General features: G+C 56.6%; 3 protein-coding genes across 6 annotated transcripts; 2 read left to right on the top strand and 1 right to left on the bottom strand.

Annotated features, from left to right (window-relative positions):
• Window positions 1–922: 922 nt before the first annotated feature.
• Window positions 923–8,872, bottom strand: ADAMTS4 (ADAM metallopeptidase with thrombospondin type 1 motif 4). 4 transcript variants are annotated; one of them, XM_081120708.1, is made up of 10 exons: window positions 7,752–8,872; window positions 6,410–6,733; window positions 6,092–6,224; window positions 5,372–5,542; window positions 4,832–4,891; window positions 4,387–4,673; window positions 4,095–4,281; window positions 3,691–3,866; window positions 2,634–2,809; window positions 923–2,099 (listed from the first exon to the last, which is right to left on the bottom strand). In XM_081120708.1, exons 1-10 carry the CDS (start codon window positions 8,382–8,384, stop codon window positions 1,673–1,675), a joined length of 2,574 nt encoding a protein of 857 aa, XP_080976834.1. In that variant the 5' UTR covers window positions 8,385–8,872; the 3' UTR covers window positions 923–1,672. The 4 variants fall into 4 exon arrangements, with proteins under 4 accessions (XP_080976834.1, XP_080976836.1, XP_080976835.1 ...); XM_081120710.1 differs by having other exon boundaries at window positions 2,693–2,809; XM_081120709.1 differs by lacking the exon at window positions 4,832–4,891.
• A 1,744-nt stretch (window positions 8,873–10,616) lies between these two features.
• NDUFS2 (NADH:ubiquinone oxidoreductase core subunit S2) lies at window positions 10,617–19,804 on the top strand. The gene is made up of 14 exons (XM_081120707.1): window positions 10,617–11,494; window positions 12,197–12,303; window positions 14,907–15,097; window positions 16,614–16,734; window positions 16,847–16,959; window positions 17,168–17,242; window positions 17,362–17,439; window positions 17,566–17,651; window positions 17,818–17,937; window positions 18,549–18,678; window positions 18,916–19,011; window positions 19,160–19,243; window positions 19,375–19,432; window positions 19,594–19,804. The coding sequence occupies exons 1-14, from the start codon at window positions 11,400–11,402 to the stop codon at window positions 19,629–19,631; spliced, it is 1,392 nt and encodes a 463-aa protein (XP_080976833.1). The 5' UTR covers window positions 10,617–11,399; the 3' UTR covers window positions 19,632–19,804.
• Window positions 19,805–20,313: 509 nt separating this feature from the next.
• On the top strand, window positions 20,314–23,324 carry FCER1G (Fc epsilon receptor Ig). Its single transcript, XM_081120706.1, has 5 exons — window positions 20,314–20,483; window positions 22,207–22,298; window positions 22,459–22,491; window positions 22,782–22,802; window positions 22,962–23,324. Exons 1-5 carry the CDS (start codon window positions 20,435–20,437, stop codon window positions 23,022–23,024), a joined length of 258 nt encoding a protein of 85 aa, XP_080976832.1. The 5' UTR covers window positions 20,314–20,434; the 3' UTR covers window positions 23,025–23,324.
• Window positions 23,325–23,533: the final 209 nt, after the last annotated feature.

Raw genomic sequence — 23,533 nt, 5'->3', positions numbered from 1 at the left:
CCTCCTCCTCCGGCCCCCGCCCCAGACCGCCCGGCCGAGGTCCCACCCGCTCGGCCCGCGGCGGCGGCGGGCAGGAGGCAGCGCTGCCGGGCGCCCGCAGGCAGGTGGGCGCCCCCGCCCCGGGCTGCTAGAGCCAGGCGAGGCCACCCTCGCCGTCCTCCCCTGGCCACCCCACGCCTCCACGTCCGGTCCCTTCCCCCGCCCCAGCAGTCCAGCCACTGCCACACGAGACTCCAAATTCTCGCAGGGCCCACCTGCCACCTCCCCGTCCCCTCCACGGCACACACAGGGCTGCTCGAGCGCTCTCTTAAGCAAAGCCACCTGCCCAGAGCTCTTTCTAGTACCCGACTGCCCTTGGTGTCCTGCCACCACTGACCCCTGGCTCCCCCACCTCAAGGGCCTTCACCACACTATTCTTTTTGCCCTCCTGACTGTCTCCCCCAAACCACATTCTGTTCCCGTTAAAATCCACTCCCACCTTCTATCTTCAGAGAAGCCAGCCGTGCTTGTACTGCTTGACTGTGGGGACCCTGCCACTCCGTCGCCATAAAGGTCACCTCTGGCATTTGTTTCCAGAACACCTGTGGGAACTGGTATTACTAACTGCTGTACATGTGAACAGCCCGGGCTCAGCATCATGAGTGAGTTCCCCAACTCTAGTGAGGTGAACCCCAACTCAAAGCCAGACCCCAACTCCTGCTCCAAAGCACTTTCTACCACAGCACCGCAATATCCTGTGGTGGGAGCCTCCAGAGATCAGGGAAGAGCATCCTTTCCCTGACAGTCCCTCAGAGTTCAGGACAGGGATCTGCCAACCAGAGGAACAGGGCCAGGTCAGGGCAGCCTCTGCTGGCATGGCTGTTGGCCACCTTCAAGTGCAGTGCGACCCCTGTGAGCACGGCAGAGACAGAAAGGTGATGACAGTCACTAGTGGCAGCTCCCATTCACTGGGCATGCTGCTAGCTAGTTGTTTCTAGTTGTTTATTTACATTACTTTAATCTCCAAGACAAATCTCTAAAGGAGGTATTATTATTGCCAATTGAGGAAACTGATGGTCAGCAATGTGGGGCCAGGATTCAGCCCATGTCTGTCCGACTCTGAAAGGGGCACATAAATAGCAGAATTCCATGTATATTTAAAAATATGATAATCCCTTACTCCCTGAAGACCTGCCCTACCCTGAGTCTTCCTTTCCCAGAAAACAGATCTTAGGGAGAAGAAAGCAGGGCAGGCTGCACCTCACACACAAATGCACCCACATTTTCTTACACAGACACACACAGGCCACGTAGGCTTTTCACCCACCTCCCTGGGTTTCCTAGCCAGGGTGAGGGCCATGAGGAGCAGGGGTCAGTTTCCCCAGAACCCCTTCCCCAGTGCTAAATAAAGGTGAATAAATACTAAATAAATACAACAGGGCCATCCTGCCTTCCCCTCCCTCCTGTGACCAGCAGGGCAAAGGGGCAGTTTAGACAGGGGACTGTCTCCCAGCCCCTTCCATCCACGGTTGCTGCCTCCAGGGCAGGAACCAGGCAGGGCCGGCCTGTACATCGTTGTTATGGGGGCTAGCTCTCCCCAGTGTGTCCAGCGTGAGGCTCCTGCAAAGCCCTTTTCTCCCAGCTAAGTCTGGGCCAGTGCCAGAAAGGGCATGTGAGGGCCGGGATGGTGAGGCTACTTCCTGCCGGCCCAGGGGCGCCGCCGGAGGACCTCCAGAATCTGTGCCTTGCGGTGCAGCCAGTCCTGGGCAGCGGGGCGTGGCGGCGGAGGGGCGGGCAGGGGCACGAAGAAGCTGTACCGGATGCGCGCATTCTGGGCACTGCCAGCCACCAGGACCTGCAGCGTTAAGGGCTGGGCCAGTGGCCCGTGACCCGCCAGTGTCTCAGAGGCTGCCGTGGCCCCACTGTAGCGCAGGCTGACTGCCCCAGGCAGCACCACGTCGGTGGAGGAGGGTGCCAGTGTGTATCCACCATTGAGGGCATAGGAGCCATCTGGGAGCTTCAGGGCCAGATAGAGGCTCCTGACACCAGGGGTCCCCTGCTGCCGCACCAGGATGTGGGTAGCCCCCGCTGGTATAGTGACCACATTGTTGTATCCGTACCTGTGTGAAAGGAATAAAGGTGAACTCAGCATCTTTCTGAATCCCCTCAGCCTTCTGAGCTCTGTGTATGTATATGAGTGTGAGTGTATATGTGAGTGCATGTGTGCATGACTGTGAATGTGCATGTGTGCATGAGTGTACATGTGTGAGTGTGCATGTGTGTGTGTACATGAGTGTGTGTGCATGTGGTAGAGGGCTATCTTTCCAGACGTCTATGAGGTGTCTCAGCTACCTGCAAATGTGCCTTCACCCTGTGACCTCTGGACTTTACACCTGCTCTGCCTTCACGGAGGTGCCTACCCTTCTAAGCCCAACCTCCTTGGTGCCTGTCCAATTCCTACTGTCCCTCCAGGAGGGAGGCCACCTCCTGGGGACTGTTGAACAGGTAGGTTACTGCTGTACCTGCTGACGGCTTGCTCTCTGTCTCCTCCACTAGCCTATCAGAGGAGAGACAGTGTTGAGTTCACCTCTTATCCCCCCAGGCCCAGAATAGTGTCCAGGAAGGTAGGAGGAGGAAATAAATAGTGGATGAACCTGAACTTTCTGAAGGAGCCAGACTGCTTGCTGCAGCCAGAACCATCTCCACCACACACCATGCATTTGTCAAACTTCTTTTTGGAGCCAATGACGCGGTCACAGCCAGCATGGATGCAGCGGCCCTGGACACAGACCGAGGAGCTGTCCGGGGAACAGGGTGTCCCATCTACTACCTGAGGAGAAGAGAAGGAGGCATTCGAAGGGTTTTTCCCATGCCCAAGGGGCTGATAACCAGACAAGACACATCCCACGAGGGAGGGACTGTGGATGGAGTGGGGAGGAGCCCAGCAGGAGGCCAACAACAAAAGCCACCGCCGCCCGAGCACCTCGGAGTCAGGCACCGGGCCAAGTGCTTTACAAACATTTATATATAATTCTCACAACCACAGCTGGAGGGTTCTAGAGCTGGGATACTGAGGTTCGAAAAGATTAGGAAATTGTCCAAAGGCTACATAGGCGTCTGGCAGGCAGAGAACAAGCTGGGAAAAGCAGGGCTGGTTGCAGGACTGGGGAGTCCCAGCACCAAGCCCGAACCTTGATGGTACTGCCCCAGACAAACACTAGAGGGCAGCCACCTGTAGGCATTCTACTCAGTGCAAGGCAGAGGGAGCGGACTGGGGGGGCTTTTCTTTCTCCTGCAGCCTCCAACCAGTCGCCCTACCACAGAGAGGAGCCCAGGGGCATCACTGTCTCCAGGAGGCCTGTCCAGTGAGGACCGGTCATTCATGAGCTGACTGAGGCACTTTTGTGATTTGGTGGAGGAGCCCATGGAACAGGGTCAGAGACTTGAGCCAAAGGCCACATACTTGCATTTTTACAACACTAAGCACGGGAAGGGGGGTGGGGGAGTGAGAAGCCGAGGAAGAAGGGACAGGCTAGCACTGCCCGATGGGGTTTGTTTTCCAAACATCCGCAAACAGATAGGTCCCATGGACCCTTGAGCTGGCCTGGAGTGGCTGTGGGACAGCCAGCAGTGGAGGACTGTGCTTTCAGAAAGTAGAGGGACTGTTGGGAGTGTGTGGGCACAGACAGGCCCAGGCATCCTGGCCCTTACCCGTGGCTCCAGCACATAGTAGTAGCCCAGTGCCCGGGCCTGGCAGGTCAGTTTGCACTGGTCCTGGGGGGCCACGCCTGTGTAGCGGGGGACCCAGTCCATGGGCCCTGGGAAGCTCTTGAAGAGGTCAGTGCGGTGGTTGTAGGAAGCACACTGCTCTTCCCGGAAGGTCAGTGCTGTAAGGGGTGATGTGCACAGTCAGGGCCCCTCCCTCCTCACACTGCCCACCAGCCCCTGCACCTTGTACCTCAGACCTCCTACAACTGGCACCTCTCTTCCCCACAGACTGCCAGGGAGGATCCTGAAGGGTAAAGTCACTGCCTTCCACTGCAGGGACAGACAGCACCTCCTTGGTCCCCAAAGCACTCACCACCCCCAGGGCTCTGGTCCCTCCCATTCCTCACCAGAGCCTGCTGGGCAGTCCTGAGTGCTGCAGGAGCGGAATCTGGTGCGACGGCCCTCACAGTACTTGCCGCCATTCCTGGGAACCGGCCGCGTGCAGTCCCGGGAGGAGAACTGGACACCACCCCCACAGCTCCGAGAACAGTCGCCCCATGATCCCCAGGGGCCCCAGCCACCAGCCTGTGGGATCTGCAGCAGCACAGAACGGAAGGGCGGTAAATACGCTCTCTCCTGGGCTCCAGGCCAGCCCCTCCTCCCCCAGGCCCTCTGCCCCACCCCTGCCTGGGACTTCACCTTGAAGTCCTGGAGCTGGTCCACATGGAGACAGCGGCCACCCATGCAGGCCTGTAAGGGCCCACACGGGGTGCCATCGGCCCATGGTGAATGCTTGGTCTGGCACATGGCGTGACCATTGAGGTGGCCAGAGCACCAGAGGGCAGCACAGGGCGGTGGCAGCTGTGGACAGTGGTGTGAATCGGGCCCGAAGGTCAGCTGGCACTGGCGGTCAGCATCATAGTCTTTGCCAGGGAAAGTCACAGGCAGGTGGAGGGGAGCCTTTGGCTCATCTAAGAGACAGTGCCCTGGGAGGAGGCAGAAGCTAGAGTCAGAGGTGGGACAAGGCACCACTCAAGATTGTTCTGGGAGAGCTTGGGCTTCCTGGGGCCTGATGGATCCTGGGACCCAAAGCCTAGGCCTGCAAGAAGCTTTAAATAGCAGCTGCAATTTACTGGATGCTTACTAGTGACAGGCATCAGCTCGCTGCTTGTCCAACACCATCTCATTGAATCACAGCCAACACCTAAGAGGCAGTTACCACCATCATGCCTGTTATAGGTCAGACACAGGGGCAAAGCAACTCACAGCCACACAGCCACACACATCTCAAGAACAGGAGCAGGACAGCCATCAAGCACCACAGCTTCTTGCCTGCTCTAACCAACTGTAGAGCTGCTGAGTTTGCTTCTCACCAGCAGCCCTGCCCGGGGGGTGGCCACCCTGCTGGCTTACACACCTCAAGTGACAAGGCAGTCACCTCCACTGCCAGCCCATTCCAGTACTGGATAGCTCTGGCCCTTAGAAGCTCAGTTCTAATTCTGTTGAACCAAAATTTGCCTCCCCTTGCTGAGCTACTTATTCTGGGAGGTAATGGGAAGCACACAAAGACAGTAGCCTCCCCCCACCTCTGCAGAGGGAGTCCATTTGGCCCATGCAGAAGGAGGCAGGAGAGAGTACAATGGAGCAGGAACCGCGTCCTGTCCAGGGAGGGGAGCCTGCCTACCGTAGCCATTGTCCAGGAAGTCCGTGACGAAGCGGGCACTGCAGGGAGACCAGGGCTCCTCGGGATCCACATGAGCCATCACAGGAGCCATGACATGGCGGGAGGTGCTTCCAGGACCATTCAGACCGACGCATGGCTTGGAGTTGTCGTGAAGCATGTTGAAGACGTGGCCTGTGAGAACAGAGGTCCTGCTGGAGTCCGAGGGTCCCCTCCCCGTGTCCTCAGGGAGCTGCAGGGCCATCCCAAACCTGGTTGCAGCTGTGGATGGCCCCATCCTGCCTCAGCCCCCTTCTAGTGCTCTGAGGGCTCCTCAGGGTGCAGCTCCACCAGAGCTCTGCCTCCCCTTCTGCAAACTATACTCAGGGCCTCTCCCCACCCACTTTCCCTTGTAGCCAATATTTCCAACCCAGCACCCATCCATCCTATCCCACACAGACACACACAGACATACAAACATCACACTCATACACATTCACACACACTCACACACACACTCACACACAGAGTTGCAGTGGGCTTCCACACACTATCTCACTTATTAGAAAACCTAACTGCTTGTCTACCCGCAGAACAGAGGACAATGGCCCTGGACCTGAGCCCAGAGAGAAGGAAGAAACACCTTGAGACCCATTTGCACCCTAGTGAGCTCACTGTCCCCTTGCCTCACCTCTGACACCTCTCTCATTCCTCCCAGATGTCACAGGGCCCCCCTCACTGTACCCAGTTCATGAGCAGCAGTGAAGGCCGACTGGAGTCCGTCATCCTCGACCACAGCACAGCTCCGAGCCGCGTCACACACAGTGCCCACGTCGGCCATGCCCAGGGTGTCACAGGTAGAGACCCCACACAGGTCCTGTGGAGGAGATCACAGAAAACGATTGAAGAACCAAGGCAGCAGGGTCCAATGGGCTAAGGCCCGGATTAGCGGGGACTCAGTAGCACTAGGATGTAGACAGGCACCGCCTCACACAACTGCAGGCGCCATTTACATCCCCCTCAAGTCTGCATTGCGTGGCTGTGGTGCTGGCCGGGCCTCACCTGCCGGGTAAACAGAATGGCTGTGTCAAAGTGATCTGGGTCTGAGTCTTCGGGGGTGTTGAGTCCTTGCTGCCAGGTACAGAAGCTGTGCAGAGTCTGGGAGGCACTGGGCCCCACCTTGGGCCCTTCCTCACCGGGCCCCAGAATCACCAGCCGAGTCACCACCAAGCTGACAGGGTTGCGGATGCTCGGATGCTTAAACGCTTTGGCCGCAGCTGCCATGACTGTGAGCAGGTAGCGCTTCAGCCCTGCGCCGTGAAATGCTGCCATCTTGTCATCTGCCACCACCAGGGTCTCCACAAATCTACTCAGGGAAGCAAAGCGCTAGGGAGAAGGAGAGGGGGACCTGAAATAGCCTCCCACATGCCACCCCTTTCCCTCCAGTGCTTCATGACTCTGGAGCTGGGCGGAGCAGGCTGGGCCCCCCACCCACCAGATTCCTGCAGGCCTCGCTTGGTCCCTCCCCCAGCCCCAAATCCCAGAGCTTTTGTGCTAACTCTAAGAAATCAATTGTTGGTTCAGAGATGGGGGGGGGGGGTGTCTGCATCTCAGGGCCACCTGGTCCCCAGAGGTGAAAAGCAGCTGGGCCTGTAGGACTGGGCTGGAGGGCTAGGCTGCAACGTGTCTGCCTTGTGTGGTTGGAGGAACAATTCAGTCAGCAGCTAGGGTTGGGGCCAGATCTCAGCGTGGCGTGTGTGAAGGGAGAGTCTGGTCTGGATTAAAGCTAGAGAGGGAAGTAGGGAGGGAGGGGGGAGACCGGGAGTGGGAGGCAGGAAAGGATGGAGCCTCAGGCAGCCTTGCAGTCAGGCCAGTGTGGAGTGACCAGGACGAGGTGGGGACCCCTTTCCTTCCTCCCATCCACTCCTGCCCTAGTCTGTAGCTTGCCAGGACAATTTTGAAGGGAGCATCAGAAGACAGAAGCCAATCTCTTGGGCCTCAAATCTCACTCCTTTAGCTTATATGTTCGTGGGGGCAGGGGGGTGAAAATCAAATTTGGGTCACAGAAAAGAGTCAAGGCCAAGGGACTGTGAGGAGAGCCTTCTACCTGGGACGGTGGCAGCAGCAGGCCAGGCAGGGCTGGGTGGGAGAGGAGGGTCATTCCCAGCACAGAGCCTCCCACCCACCTCTGGGAACCCTACTTGGGATCAGGGTCTGGCCAGGACAAGCATCAGGGTAGGGAGAAGCCAGCACCTTCCCAAGAAAGGCTCATGGAAAGACAAAAAGCAGGCGAACAAGGGAAGCAGCACAATGACCAGAAGTGGAAATAGGTGGAGAGAGGGGACACGGGTCAGTGGGACAGGCGTGGTGGAGGTACTGCAGGAGGGACTCCAGAGCAGCCTACCTTGGCTCTTCGGGGCCTGGGCCTGGGGTTCCCAGGAGGCACCTTGACGCTGCACATGGGGCCCTGGCCGCTTGTGGGACTCTTCCGGCGTAGGATATGAGCCGCAGCCCCTCCAGCAGAGTTAGGGGTGCCTCCCTCCAGGGGCTGGATGTGGAGTTCGGTCCCCCGATACTGCAGCACCCCTAACAGAGCTCCCTCGTCCCAGTGCAGAGATGCCACCGATTCTGGATCTCCGTTGATGGTGCCAGTGAGGTAGGTGCCCGGCTCTGCCTCGTCCAGCAGCTCAGGTGCCTGGCCCAGGTATTGCACCGTCAGCCCTTCAACCCTCACACCCGGGTCTTGCTCCAGCTCTAACAGCAGCGTCTCCCCAAAGGCAGGCAAGCGGTACCACAGCCTGGCAGGGGTGCCCAAACCAGGCAGGATGCTGTCGTTGAGCTTCTCTGGAAACACGATCTCCTCCTCCCGGGGGAGGGGGCTGGCCGGCCGGGCTGAGGGCTGGAGGGAGGCCAGCAGCAGCAGGAACAGCCCCACCAGCCTGGGGATGGGCACCGTGGGGAGCAGCAGACAGGGTTGGGCTCCCCACAGCCAGCAGCCCGCCCAGCCCCTCCCGGAGTGCGGGTCCGTCCAGGACATAGCCCTGTACTGAAGCTGGGAGGGACTGAGGCCGTTGGGGCTTGAGTCCTTCACGTCCTGGCTTTGTGGAAAGCTCCTCTCTGCAGCCTGGGGCTTGGACCAGGGCCGGGGTCAGAGGCAGAGTCTTGGAGGGGCTGGGGACCTTCAGACAGATGGAGAAAACTTGCCTCTTGGCTAGGGAGAGGTGCCTAGTGCCCCCGCTCGGGCAAACCCTCCTCTCCTGGGTCTTTGTCTCTCCCTGCCTCTGTCTCCGCAGCTTCTCTGGCCTTTCTCTGTCCACCCCCGACTCTGGCTTGCCTCTGTGCCTTTGTCTCTGTCCAGTGTCCCTGTCTCTGTGGGTCTCCCTGAGGGTTCTTACCAGACTCTCCCCGCCAGCTCTTTTAAGCATCCCCAGCCTCTGCGATTGGCTGAGCTGTAAGCCATTCAGCTAGCAGCTCTGTTGGGAGGACTCAGAAGGGTGTCTCATTCCTTCCCCAAAATCCTAGGTTTTGTTTAAAAAAAAGGGACTTGCCCAGGGGAGGGGGATCCCTAGCAGCCGGATGGAGGATGGGTCACAGCACTGGGCCAGCTGATGACATCGCCTTTTCCCAAACCCGACAGCTAGCTCTCAGCTGTATCTTTCCCTATTTGGTGGACAGAGCCCCAGGAGGGCTGGGGAGGCAGGGAAAGGGCCTGGCGGGTAGACAGAAAGGGCCAAGGTCCCAGGAGGATCCTGACTCCCACTGTCTAGGCTGGCGTCACTCCTTTTCTCAGGGCTCCCCTGGCTGCCCCCTGCCCCTGGAGGCCCCTGAGTAAACTGCCGGGAAAGAGGGTGGGGAAGAGGTAAGGAAGCATTGGGAGGCGAAGGAAGAAGGAGGTGACTTGACGCTGTAGGCACAGGACAAGCAGCTGGAGGGAGTACAGGAGGCCGGGAGGTGGGGCCTTTGGGAACAGAGCGATCAGGGAATCTGTGGCCCAAAGGTAGGATGAGCCTTAGAATGGGCACATAGGGGCAGAGGGCCAGGCAGTAGGGTTACCACTATTCCTTTTACAGAAGGAGGACCCAGGGTGTCACCCCCTCTCCTCTAATGCCCCCCCTCTCCCTCAGGCTCCCCCCTTTCTGAGTTACGGCTTACCACCCCCTCCAAGGCCTGGAACAGTCATTCCGCCTCCATTCCCCCCAGGCTCCCTCTCCCCACTTCCTGACTCGCCATTCCCTGGCCCAGCTCCCAGCAGATTCCCCAGGCTTGGGGCCTTGCTCTTACGCACTCCAACTGCCCTCAACCGCCCCAGCCCCGTGGGCCGCCCGGCACAGACCCCTCCTAGGCACCCCTCTGAAGGAATCCCCACCTGGCTCCCTCTCCTGGCCCCACCTTGCCTAGAGCACCCAGTGGGTCCTCGAACATCTAGCCCTCTTTCTTGTTCCCAGGGGCCAGGGCCAGGGTGGAGGCAGCACTGCACACAGGGAAACTGGGGCGGTAGCGGACACGGGAACCAGCGCCGAGGCTGGGGAGGAAGAGGCGAATCGGGGACAGGAAGCAAAAGCACTCCCTCGGTTCTGGACTGGGGGAGCCCAGCAGACCGGTCTCGGGAGAGGGCTCTCCAGGCGCGGGGTACGGGGCTGGGAAGCAGGGCCGCGCCCTTCCCCAGGACATCCCCAGGAAGCAGGCGCCGCCGGGACCACCGGCCCCGTCCGCTCGCTCCGCGCGGCTCCTGCGTGCCCGCGCCATCCCCTTTCCCTCCCTTCCTGCTCAGGGCCGGAACACCTGCCCGGAGCCCACCCGTGACCCTGAGTGGCGGGGGTGGGGCTGCAGGAGCCGGACAAAGGCTGGGGCCAGAAGGGCAGGGGCTGGAGGCGCTATCGCCGGACGGCTCCTACTGCCCCTGCCCACCCCATCCGAGACAGGACGGGCGTGACTAAGCAGCGAGAGACAAAGGGGCGTCAGAGTCGCGGCAGCAGTGGGGGGTGGCGCGCGGGGAGGAGGCACAAAGGACGCAGTGTCCCAGGAGCCCCGGCCCCAGCTCCAGCTCCAGCTGTCCCCGAGGCCGAGCAGCCGCCGGCCCGCTTCTCCCAGGCTGGCTGAGGGCGAAGCGCGCGGGCCTCCCGCCGCCGCACCGCACCCGCGCGGGCCACGGAGGCGGAGGAGCCCGGGGCGCGGCGGGGGGCGGGGCGGCTCCGCGGGGCTGCCGGCCGCCAGGTCCCGCTCGCTCCCAGTCAGGGACGTGACCCCACCCATTGGTGCGGTTCCCAGTAGGTCAACTTCCAGGCTGAGCGCGCGCGGCCGAGTTTCTGCGCCGCTAGACGTCGGTCCCCGGCCGCCGGCCGGGAGCAGCACCCCGGGGGGCCTGTCTGCGGCTCAGGGCCGCCGGGGGCCGGGGACGAGCGGAAGCGCCGCCAGGGCTGCGGGCTCCTCTTCTCCACACAGAGCGGGGCCCGCACGCCCGGCAGTAACCGCATTTCTGTGGCTTTGGCCAGGACTGAGCCTCGTGTCCGGAAGACACGAGGGGACAGCGACTGGCCCCGGCTGGCAGTGGGTGTGGGGCATCCCGAGGGCCCTTGCTGGGTCTGGCGACAGGAGGCCACTCTGGGGGACCGCCCCTCCATCACCCCCGCGGGGCGCCAGTGCTGGTGGCCTTGGCATCGGGCGCCCTGCGCGCCCAGCCCCACTCGGGCCACTTCTCCGTAAGCCACGGGCGCCATCTGGGAACTAGCTGGCTTTCGGGGCGGGGTAACTGGCTAAGCCTGGGGCGACCCCAGGAGGGCAGGGGGGGCGCAGGCGGGAGCGCGCGAGGTCCCTCGGGTTGGAGCCGTGGGGACGGCTGCCCTCAGTCCCTGTTATTCAAGCTACAGCGCGGCCGAGGCGCAGAACCGGATCTCTTCAGGTTCGGGTCTGCAACCCCGCCAGCCCCCAAAATGGCGGCCGCGCTGTGCCGATAAGCGCGAAGCCGCCCCGGTGCGTGCAGGCGGGACTTCCGCCCGGAGGTGCGCAGGCGGGACTTCCGCTCAATCCTTCCCCGCCGGCCGCAGCGGGCAAGATGGTGGCGCTGAGGGCTCTGCGCGGCTTCGGGGGTGCTGCGGCCCTGGTGCTGCGGCCCGGCGCTGGGTGCCGGCTGCAGGTGCAGCCCAGCAGGTGAGACCCAGGGCAGCCCCTCGACGTGCTGACCCCAAGGCTGGGGACTCCACGGCCACTGAGGCTCCTAGGAAAGGGTGACCCGGGCCTGTGACCCCTCGCCCAGGCCCGTGTCTTGGGCTCCAGGAGCCGCGGCGCCCGCCCTGGCCGAGGAAAGAGGGTCTCGAGCTGTTAGGCCAGCGGTGAAATCAGTGGGGGGAGACCCTGCGCCTCGACGTGGAGATCGTGTCCCCTTCTCCTTATCTCTGCTGCTTCTCCTGAACCCTGTCACGGGTGGGGTGCGACTCGTGACACGCTTGAGGAAATTAAAAGAGGAACACAAATGGTGACCCCGGGCTGGCCTGGTGCGTCGCTCTGGTCACACCTGAGCCGAGCCAAGGAGCCAGCAGGCGCCCTCTGTCAGTCTCCCGCTGACCTTGAATGAACCGCTTCCTCGCGTTCATACTCATCAGGCCGGGAAAGTGCGTGAGGCCTGACGCTGGAGGAGCCCGATCGCAGCCTCCGTGCACAGGGGTGATGGATGGGGGGATTCGGGGATAAGTTGTCCGGGGGATGGGGTGCACCTGCTTCTGCCAAAGCTGTACTAGCCCGTGTCGGGGACTTGGCAGTGAAGAATCCAGGACACCTTCCCCGGGTCTGCACCCCTGAGAGACTGGGAACAGGAACCAAGCACTGTTCGGCCCTGTGTGTTTAACTCCTCAGAGGTGCCCGGCAGTGGCAGCCAGATGTGCAATGGGCAGAGCAGTTTGGGGGAGCGGTCATGTACCCCACCAAGGAAACAGCCCACTGGAAGCCTCCACCTTGGAATGGTGAGTGCGCAGAGCCCCTGTCAACCTGATTTGTACTTGCTGTTCAGCTCGGTCTCAGGCAGGTTGTAGCCCCCCCCTTTGTGTTTGATTCTTTCACCCTGCATGGGTGTTCAGCAAACCTGATGATAGTGATCACAGTAGGTAATTGTCAAGGAGAGAAGGAATGGAAGAGTGTGCAGTAGAAAAGAAAGAGTAGGTCCCAGCCAACCCTGGAAGGTCCCTACCAAATTTATATCTTCAGCTTCAGTTTCTCCCAGAGGTTAGTGTGCTTCCATCTCCCTGGCTGGACAAGGTGGTTTTCCCTTGTCACACAAATGACACCTTCCTGAACAGGAACATTTTTTTCTCCCCATCAAAACCAGTTTTTCACTTTGACTTTTTGATTCTGATCAGTGGCACTGCCTTTCTCCTAATCTTTCAGAATTGACACTTTTTAGTCAGCTTTAGCTCCGTGTTCTCTCCTGCCTTCCATGTCTGTGTCCAGTGAGTGACCAAGCCCTGCAGTTCTTTCATAATGTTTTATATTTGGGCATCTCTCTCGTTCAGATTTATCTTGTATCAGACCTTGATTGTTCCAGGAGCCTCTTCACTGGGTTCCTGCCCCTGACCTATTTCCCGGCCAGCAATCCTATATACTGTTGCTTACCATGTCAATCATTCTCATGCTCAGAAACCTTCAAAGGCACTTGCAGTTACTTTTCAAAAACTTCAGGTAGCCCTGGCTGGTGTGCTCAGTGGTTAGAGCGTTGGCTTGTACACTGAAAGTTTGAGGGTTCAGTTCCTGGTCAAAGGCATGTACCTTGGTTGTGAATTCTCTCCCCTTTCCCAGTTGGGCCACATATGGGAGGCAACCATCAATATTTCTCTCTCCTCCTGTCTTTCCCTCTCCCTCCCTCCCTCCCTCTGAAAAGCAATGGAAAAAATATACTCGGGTGAGAATTAACAAAAACAACTACACTGCCCAGCTGGACACAGCTCAGTCATTGAGCATCTGCCTAGGATCCAGGAGATTTTGGTTTGATTCCCAGCCAGGGCACATGCCCAGGTTGTGGGCTCCATCCCCAGTCAGGGGAATGCAGGAGGCAGCTGATCAATGACAACTCTCTCATCACTGATGTTTCTATCTCTCCTTCTCCCTCTCCCTTTCTCTCTCTAAAATCAATAGAGATATATTTTAAAAAAACAAACACAAACTTCACAGTAAAAATAGCTGGTGCTTACCATGTACTACATGTTTTATATGCATTATCTCACTTAGTCCTTACAACAACACTCTGAGACTGATTCTAGTATTACCCCAGTTTTGAGGAAATTATGGTACAGGGACATTAAAACTTGATCAAGGACACACAGATGGAATTGTACTCAGGTCTGTCTGACTCCAAAGCCCACAGTGAAGAGTTGTGGTTGAAAAGTTTGGCTCTGGTTTCAAATCTCAAGTCTCCATTTACCAGTTAATAAAGTACCTACTTCATAGCATTACTGTTAGGAGTTAATGAGGTAATAATAAGCCACTTAATGTAGTTATTGGCACATGGCAGGTCTTCCATAAGTGTTGTTATTGATACTACTGCCTGCCAACACTAATCTGCCTCACATAAGAGTTCCAGGTATTTACTTCCTTGTATGTAAGACTTGACCTGTGTTGATTCCATAACTGGGATGTCTCCTCTCTGCCTCTCTGAATCATTTCTATTTAAGAGCCAGCTTGGTCCTACAAGTCTTCACAGTGTTCTTTCTTCCCTTTAAGCGCTTAATGGCTGAGCCACTTAATTGGTAGCTTGTCAGTTTGATCTGTGTCACTGGTTTCTCACATGTATGTATTTCCCAAATTAAATTGTAATCTTGAGGGTCAGCCTTGTCATTTAATAGTAGTAAGAATTAAATATCCAGCCCTGGCTGGTGTGCCTCAGTAGGTTGGGTGTCCTCTGTGCACTGAAAGGTTGCTGGTTCTATTCCCAGTTAGGGCACATGCCTGGGTTGTGGGCTGGATTCCTGGTAGGAGGTGTACAGGAGGCAGCCCATCAATGTTTTGCTCTCACATCATTGTTTCTCTCTCCCTCTCTCTTCCTCTTTCTCTAAAATCAGTAAACTTAAAAAAAAAAAAAAAAAAAGAACTATCCCTTTCCTGGTGGCCATCATCAGATGCATTTGGAGGGCAATGCATCCTGGTGGTTAAGAGTGTGGACCCTGGAGCTGACAGGCTGAGTCCAGTCCCGGCTCTGCCACTCACTAGCTCGGTGTGAAGTCACTTATCCTTTCTGGCCTCAGTTTCACCAATAAAATGGGGATAACAATAGTACCTAATACTCTGTGGTGGTTGTGAGAGTTAATTAAAATAAGCAAGGTGCTTAGAGTAGTGTGGGGCACATGATAAGGTACATATAGGTGTTAGCTATTATTATTATTAAAAGGGTATTCTGGGTGACATGGGAAGACTGGGTTTACGTTCCCTTCCATCGGAAAGCTTTTCCCACCCAGTAGTTTCCTGAGGATTAGGAAACACACATGGTGTGGAGTATAGGGGGAGGCTAACCCTTGCTGCCTCTTGGGGGCTCTCAAGGGAATTGCCATTTGGCTCTGAACTCTTTCCCACTTCTCAGATGTGGATCCTCCAAAGGACACAATGGTGTCGAACCTGACCCTGAACTTTGGGCCCCAGCACCCAGCAGCCCACGGTGTGCTGCGCCTCGTGATGGAGCTGAGCGGGGAGATGGTGCGGAAGTGCGACCCTCACATCGGGCTGTTGCACCGAGGCACCGAGAAGCTCATTGAATACAAGACCTACCTGCAGGTGTGGGCACACAGGGGCCTGTGGACGGGATCTGGGATGTTGCCAGCTTGCTGCTCCCAAAACTCCAGGGGCGGAGGGTTTTGAGGAGAGTAGCCTGTTGAGGTTGTGAGGACAGCCTCGGTTGGGAGGAGGGAGAGCTGTGGCAGAGGATGCGTGACTTGGACCATCTGGACTTGATTCACATGGCAGGAAGGCTTTGCAGCCAGAGCTGCACTCCCAGGTTTTCTCGGGCTGCCCCTTTGCCCTTCCTGTAGTGCCTCAGTTTCTCTGCTCTTATATCACACTCAGATGTCAAAGCCAGGGTCCCTGGGGGCAGGGACAGAGGAGAGAGACTTCAGCTCCCCAGGATTCACATCTCATTCTTGTATCTTCCAGCTCTCTTAAGTTTGTTTTCAAAATACTGAGTGAGTCAGAGTGACTGGGAGGGAGTCTGTGACGGAGTTTGCCATTTTTAGGAGAACCGTGTGACCCAAGTGGTGAGGGTCAGAGTTGAAGGAATTTGGATCTGGGGTAGGAACCTGAAGTTTTTTCTTACTTTCATGAAGAAAGGTGTTGATAGAGAATGATGGATTAGGATAGGAGATAGCCAACTGTTTGTGGTTTCCCCTAGAGATTCCAGGCTGTGCTGGCTTCTGGTCCCAGAGCCTACGGAGTTAACCCTGTAGCATTATCCCACGTCACAATGACATCAGGACAAGAACTGGCTGTCCTGAAGAGGGGTGTCTCAGCTCCGTCTCCTTCCTGGAAGCTTACCACCACGACTTCCTGTCTGGCATTCTGGAGGATGAGCCATTCCTACCAGAAGCAAATCCCAGCTCTCTTATGTCCGCATTCCCAGGGACAGGGACCCCTAGGACTTACGATCTACAGGATGGTTGGCAGTGGGGTGCTAGACCCAGGTCACCCTGGGTCACAGAACAGATCGTTAAATTTTCAGGAATTTTGTGAGCTAGTAGTTAAAACAGCCATTGTTAAAATTAAATTATAGCCTGATGCTCCATGGTTGAGCATCGACCCATGAACCAAGAGGTCCCCTGCTGGATTCCAGTCAGTTCCCAGGAGGGGCACATGCTTGGGTAGGGGGCACGCAGGAGGCAGCTGGTTGATGATTCTTTCTCATCGATGTTTCTATCTCTCTATCCCTCTCCCCTCCTATCTTTCTAAAATCAATTTTTAAAATCACATTATTAATAAAAAAAACTAAGTTATCTTAGTTCATGATTTACTACATTATGTTAAAAACCAAGGTAAGAAGTACTCAGAACTCACCATGTTTTTCGGTGCCATGCTCTGGGGTGTTTGCTCCTGTGTCTGCTGCCAACTCCGCCCATGGCTGTGCTGCCCAGAGCTGTGTTCAGTTATGTGACAAGGGGAGCTGAAAGTTGTCTCGGTCAGAGTGTTTTCACCGAGGGGACTCAGGGTCCCCTCCCCAGCACACTGCTGGTGATTGGGTATCCATCCTGCCCTCTAAGGGGTCCTGGCCCTGAGGGGAGACCTAGTTCTTCCCTCTTCCCAGGCCCTGCCGTACTTCGACCGGCTGGACTACGTGTCCATGATGTGTAATGAGCAGGCCTACTCACTGGCTGTGGAGAAACTGCTGAACATCCAGCCTCCGCCACGGGCACAGTGGATCCGAGGTATGCCAGGCCCTCTCCCGCTGCCCAGGCCTAGTGTGCAGATCCTGGGCTCTGCCCAGGACCACTGTCAGCCTGGATCCTTGGCCTCTTCCTTGTCTTCCCCTTTCTGCAGTGATGTTTGGGGAAATCACACGGCTGTTGAACCACATCATGGCTGTGACCACACATGCCCTGGACATTGGGGCCATGACCCCTTTCTTCTGGATGTTTGAAGAAAGGGAGAAGGTTTGCGAAGGACGGAAGGGTGGGAATGGGGAGGGGGGAGGAAGTGGAGAAGGTGTGAAGAGAAATGAGACTGGCAGGAGGGGAGGGTTATCTAACCTGGGGTATGTTTTTAAGGTACTCTTTTGTTAAGATCAGGGGAGTGTACCACCCTGTGGCCAGACTTAGGGGCCCAGGACTTGGTCACCAATTCCCTGTGTGTCCTATCCAGATGTTTGAGTTCTATGAGCGAGTGTCTGGGGCTCGGATGCATGCTGCTTATGTCCGTCCTGGAGGTGTGCACCAGGTGAGTGGGCCATGTCCTTTGCGGCCACTGGAGGGCAGTGCTGGCTAATGGAAAAGCCACCCTGTGGCCCTGGCTGGAGGTTCTGCTGTGCTCACTGTCACCCTCTGTTTGGCTTCTAGGACCTACCCCTTGGGCTTATGGATGACATTTATCAGTTTTCGAAGAACTTCTCTCTTCGGATTGATGAGGTGGAGGAGGTGAGATAGGAGTCAGTGGGAAAAATCCCTCTTTTCTCCCCAAGAATGACTTTTGGGGTTTTGGTCCCCAGTGCTAAAGAGACACAGAGGTGTTTTAAGTTTGAAAGGTGTTTTCTTGACCAACAGATGCTGACCAACAATAGGATCTGGCGAAATCGGACAGTTGACATTGGGGTTGTAACTGCAGAAGATGCACTTAACTACGGTTTTAGGTGGGAGGAGTGGGCTTCTCCCTGGGGGTGGGCTTCCTGGACTTCCCTGGCCACACTCTGTTTGTGTCCCGCCCAGAGCAGGGGGAGGAGTCGAGGAGACTAAGGGAGGGAGGGTGCCTTTCTTGGTTTGTGGAGAGCAACCTGTGTTCCCATCATGTCTCTGCAGTGGGGTGATGCTCCGGGGCTCAGGCATCCAGTGGGACCTGCGGAAGACCCAGCCCTATGACGTTTATGACCAGGTGGACTTTGATGTTCCGATTGGCTCCCGAGGGGACTGCTATGACAGGTGAGGGCCAAATCCTCCCTTAGGTCACAGTCCAGCTGGTGTCCCCCAACTTTCCTCTCAGCTACTTTCCTGTGTGTTAAACTGGTGCTTTTCAAAGCACTTTCATATACGTGACACCTTGTTTTACCTTCATGTATCCTTATATCTTAGAACTAGTGTGGGCTGCATTCTACTGCTGAGGAAGCTGAGGCATAAAGGTTAGAGATTAGTCTGTGATTATTTATTAAAGTTGAAACTAGACTCCTGACCCAGGCTCTTTCCACTGGATTCTCAGCTTCAGGTCCCCTTCCTGTTCACTGACTCTGAATGAGGTTTGTTGTTTACTTTTTGAGTCTATTTGACTCTCACTCATTCCGTACTCCAGAAAGTGTTTAAGAGGATGATCACTGAGGGAAGTGCTACAGGACAGGGTCTAAGAAAGTTAGGAGAGGACTTGGGGACGGGCCCAATACAAGAATCAAGATTGCAGGCTTTCTGTGGGCAGCCAGTCCACACCCAGGTCCTCAGCCAGGAGATGAATGAGGGAAGTTCTTAGTGTTTTTCAGGTCGGCGAGGGCGTCACATCTGACCCTCTGACAGCGCCTCTCTCGAGCCTGTCTTGTCTCCCTCAGGTACCTGTGCCGGGTGGAGGAGATGCGCCAGTCCCTTCGAATCATCTCACAGTGTCTGAACAAGATGCCTCCTGGGGAGGTCAAGGTGGATGATGCTAAAGTGTCCCCGCCCAAGCGAGCCGAGATGAAGGTGGCTGCAGGGCCAGGGAGGGGTGGTCTCCTAAGGGCAGCGGCCCGGGAGGAGGATCCTGGGATTCAGTCCATTTGCAGAGAGCTCACCGAGAGTCTTCAGCTCCTGTAGCCTCCTCTCTTCATGTCTTCTCTGCTCACTTCTTAGTCTCCCTAAGGGGAGACTATTTCTTGTGCTGGGGATGGTGGGGGAGATGGTATGGATCTGGTTTATCGATGCTCCGCTTTCCTTCTCCAGACGTCTATGGAGTCCCTGATCCATCACTTTAAGTTGTATACAGAGGGCTACCAGGTTCCTCCGGGGGCCACCTACACGGCCATCGAGGCTCCTAAGGTGAGGAGAGGAGGGGAAGGAAGTGACAGTGTGGAGTGGGCAGCTGGGGACAGATGTCGATGGGGGGGCGTGGGTGATGAGAGGATCAGGTGGCAGAGAGGAAGCTTCTTCCTGCTGATGGCAGCAGTCTTCCTTCCTTCTCGGACAGGGAGAGTTTGGGGTGTACCTGGTGTCTGATGGCAGCAGCCGCCCTTATCGATGCAAGATCAAGGCTCCTGGTTTTGCCCACCTGGTAAGAACCAGTCCCAATGAGTCTGACTGCAGTAAATGAATCCACTAGTGATTGACCTTGGTTGAGATTTCTGCGAACCTCCCTCTCCTACCCTGATAACCTCACCTGACGCTGTTGCTCTCCATCTGCAGGCGGGTTTGGACAAGATGTCTAAGGGGCACATGCTGGCGGATGTTGTTGCCATCATAGGTACAGGCCTGTTGTGTAGACACGGGGGCTGGGACTCTGTTTGGGGACAGAATCTGAACACTTCCTGTTCCACATAGACTCTGGGCATGTTCCTCAGTCTCTTGGGCATAGAGTTCTGGGTCCTGGGTAACAGCACTTTTTTCCCCTTCCCGGCCTCCTAGGTACCCAGGATATTGTGTTTGGAGAAGTCGACCGGTGAGCAGGACAACATTTCATCTCCCTGCCTCTCGACTTCCTGTGTGGAGCCTGTCGTCATTGGAAATGGGGCTGTGTGTGTGTGTGTACGTGACACTCAGCTGCCAGGCTTTCTGTGCATGTTCTAGAGAGGGAGAGATTATAATAAATTAGCTGCCTTTGAGCCCCTATGCCAAAGCCTCTGGGGTATCTTTCTTAATATCTCACTGTCTTTCATTTTCATGGGAAACTTGAGTGTTTGTTAACCCTGCACTTCTGTTAGACTCAGTTCTTAGCAGTTTTTCCTGTTCCTCTCCGCCCCTTCTCTGACTCTTGTCTTTTCCACTTCTCCATTCCCCATTTCCTCTTTTCCCTCAGCGCCCCCACCACCCAGACCTTGCTGCCCACACAAACTGGTGCACTTCTCAAATCAGAGCGGGGGGATGTTCCAGGTGGAAGGGAAAAGGTTCTTATGGGGTCCTAGGGAATCCCGGGGCAGTTTATCACCGATGTGTCTCTGAACAGGGCTGGTGTGCGAAGGCGGGTTACATGGCCTTTCCCAAGCATGGGAGTCCCCTCTTTCTGTGGTGGCAGAGCCTCGGTCACTGGACGACTGAGGCGGAAGGGCCCAGACCGCTCAGCTCCCTTAGTTGGCCCTTCCGGGAGCCGCCTGGTCTCTAGTGCAGGAAGGGGAAGGGGCCAGAGCTGGGGGAGGCGTGGCAGGAAGGGGGGAACTCTGTGGTCAGGGAGCTGCTCACCCAGCACAGCTACGCCCGCCCTGCTCTCAGAGCTTCGATCCCCGCTTGCCGCCCCTCAGCCCTGCCCAAGATGATTCCAGCAGTGGTCCTGCTCTTACTTCTTTTGGTTGAACAAGCAGGTGAGAGGGCTTGGTGAGGAACAGTGAGCTGGGCTTCCAGGTGGGAGTCAAGGGCATGTGTGGGTGGGGCAGCATGGGCCTAGGGGGGATATCAGCAGCAGGCAGCTGGGCACAGAGACCCTGAGGCTGGGCCTGTGTGGGCACAGGAGTCAGTTTCCTCCTTCCTTGTCCCTGTGTTACTTTTTTAGGATTGATACGTACCCAAGGCTCCAGCTGGCAGGGAGGGGAGTGTGTGACATAAGCTGGTCTGGGAAAGGCTGCTTCTTGTGGGTGCGTTTGGCATTGTCCACTGGGAGCTGACCTCTAGCTGGCTAAGTGATATTTATAAAGTTGCTTTAGGTAGGCAGGGGTCTGTCCTTGTGCTTGGGAGTGAGGCAGGGCAGTCAAGCAGACGTGATTGCTGCTTCTGTACATCGTCATTAAATTCACCTCCTGCCAGCCACCGACAGGAGGGTGGGCAGCATGCACTGCCCAGTTCTAGAGACCTGAACATCTTTGTGGAAACTGAGGCAGAAATGGGAAGGTTGCAGCAATTGGTTTATGATCTCTCACCTCTTGCTCTCAGGGTTGTCTGAATGTTTACAAGACGGATGGTTGCAGCTGGGGTTTGGGGAGGACGGGGTGAGTGAAACTGAAGGGAAATTGGGGAAATTGAAAGATGGATGGGAGGTTGCGCCAGCCCAGCTGTGAAGGCGGAAGGATCAGAGAGCAGCCATGAGATGAGGGAGCCGGCCCGAGGCATGAAGAAAGAGCACACACACTGCACACACTTCGAAGGCAGAAATCCTGGATCTGCCTTCCAGCTGTCACCTAACTCCATGGCCCTGAACGAGTTACTTAGTTTCCTTGAGCCTCCTTTCGTCATCCGTAAGATGGCGGCGACATTTCCCACACAGGGTAGTTTTGAGATTTATGCAACATCAAGTGTGAAAGACTGACGCAGAATAAAAAGCCATTCGCCCTGGAGCCCACGTGATAGGGGCCAGGGCGGATGGCGCAGATAGGAGCTCAGACACTATTTAATTTGTTTAATTGCACAAACTTCCTCTCAGTGGCCCAGGGTGTGAGGAACAGGGTAGAGTCCCACAGAGACACCACAGAGACCCCAGGTGGAATTGCACAGCTGTGATCCTTCCCTGGAGCCCTGTGTGCAGAGCCCTGGGCACCCGTAAGGCCCAGGAAAGCAGACACCTTGTTTTTACGTATCTTAAGTGTCCAGTGGGGCAGAATGCCATGCCGCTGAGGCTAGATGACCAATAATAGAGTAATTGCCTTCCCTCCCTTCCCCAGCTCACATCCTTCCTGTCCAGCTCGCAGCCACAGGTCACAGGACTGAGCAGAGACACTCCTGTGGTTTCTTCACTGAAATTTGTCACTGCCTTCCCCTCACCCTACCCTCCAGGCTGAGGTTTTGGTCTTTGCCCAGTGAACTCAGATGAGTCCCTTGAGGGCTATGAAGTGCTCAGTGGAGCCTGAGGAACCCACAGTGCTAGAAGGAGGGAGTCCTCAACACTAGTGCGTTGAGTTCCAGCACCCCACCACTGGCAGCTCCCAGTCCTGCCTCTAGCTAGGCGAGGCTGAGAGAAAGGGCGAGGTGAGAGAATGGGATCAGAGAGGAAGGTAAACTTTCTTCCCCGGAGAGCCACCTCAGGCCTGTCCTACCTCCCAGAGGCCCTCCCCTTCCCTGACGCCCTGTCCCCATGGGCACCCTCTCTCCCCTCAGAGGCCCTGGGAGATCCTCAGATCTGCTACATCCTGGATTCAATCCTGTTTCTGTACGGGATTATCCTAACCCTGCTCTACTGTCGACTCAAGGTGAGGCTGGGCAGGTGTGGGGAGGGAAGAGGGCAGGGGCAGGCGGGAGGACGGGGAACAGTGGTGTCAGCGTAGCTTTGAGGAGAAACCCATGAAGTTTGGAGAGAAGGGGGATGGACCACTAACCTTGCTTTTACTAGTGACCTCTCCTCTACTCCAGATCCAGGTGCGAAAGGCAGCTGTAGCGTATCAGGTATGGACCCCCTACACACACACCTGGGTGTCAAGAATTTTGCAGACTCAGCCCTTCTGGGGCTATAGCCTTGAGGTTTGCAGCCCCTGGGAGGGGATGAGGCTCAGGTGCTGACCTGTATAAGCTTCAGAGACCCGCTTTCCACCTCACCCTACCCACCCTGCCACCCAGCCAAGTCACAGGTGACTAGTCACCACCCCTGGCTGATATGTCCCTGGGTGCAAAAGAAGATGCTGGGAGGCCCTGAAGGAGGTGTGGGTCTCTGACAACTTGCTCCTTTGCCTCCACAGAAGTCAGATGGCATTTATACGGTGAGTGAGCCTGCCCCGCCCACCCCCAATCCCAGGAAGTCAGCAGAAGAGGGTGGATTTTGAGTGACCTTTGGAAGGGCAGGGTCTATGGGGGTGTGGGGGGGTGGGAGCCCTGGGATGGCCTCAAGCTCCTCACTGTCTTCTGACCTCCACCTCCAGGGCCTGAGCCCCCGGAACCAGGAGACTTATGAGACCTTGAAGCATCAGAAACCAACAGAGTAACCGTAGGACAGATGCCCTTGGTCACACCCTCCTCCTGCTTCCGGTTCCCTGCCCAGTTCCGTGGTTGGCACCACATACGCCTCCTGCCATTAATGCCCACAGACCAACGCCTGTAATGATGCTGTGCCCCCATGAATGGACCCACTGGTTCCTCCTTCCTGCCAAAGGCTTATGCTCAGATCCTACTCATTAATGTTCGTATTCTAGTCTCCCCGTGACAGCACCCTTCTCCTCCCTACTCCCAACATTCACTGAAAAATGGGAAGGGGGTAGCACCAATAAAGCCGCCACAGACTGGACTCCGCTCACTCACTCATTCCTTCATCATCCTTAGCTCTGCAAGGCACTAGACTGGATACTGAAGATGCCATTGGGAGTAAGACAGATTTCCATTCCTGACCTACAGAGCTCACAGTGTCAAACACCAGGCTGTTTTGCTTGGTTGAGGGGTGAATGCTACCTGTGAGGGGGATGGATGAGACCTGACTCCCCAGGGTCTCTAGCATGGG

This window comes from Miniopterus schreibersii, assembly GCF_964146895.1.
Source record: "Miniopterus schreibersii genome assembly, chromosome: 19".
Classification (NCBI taxonomy): Eukaryota; Metazoa; Chordata; class Mammalia; order Chiroptera; family Miniopteridae; genus Miniopterus; species Miniopterus schreibersii.
Note: the sequence above shows the minus strand (reverse complement) of the source record. Positions and strands in the feature narration are given on the sequence as shown.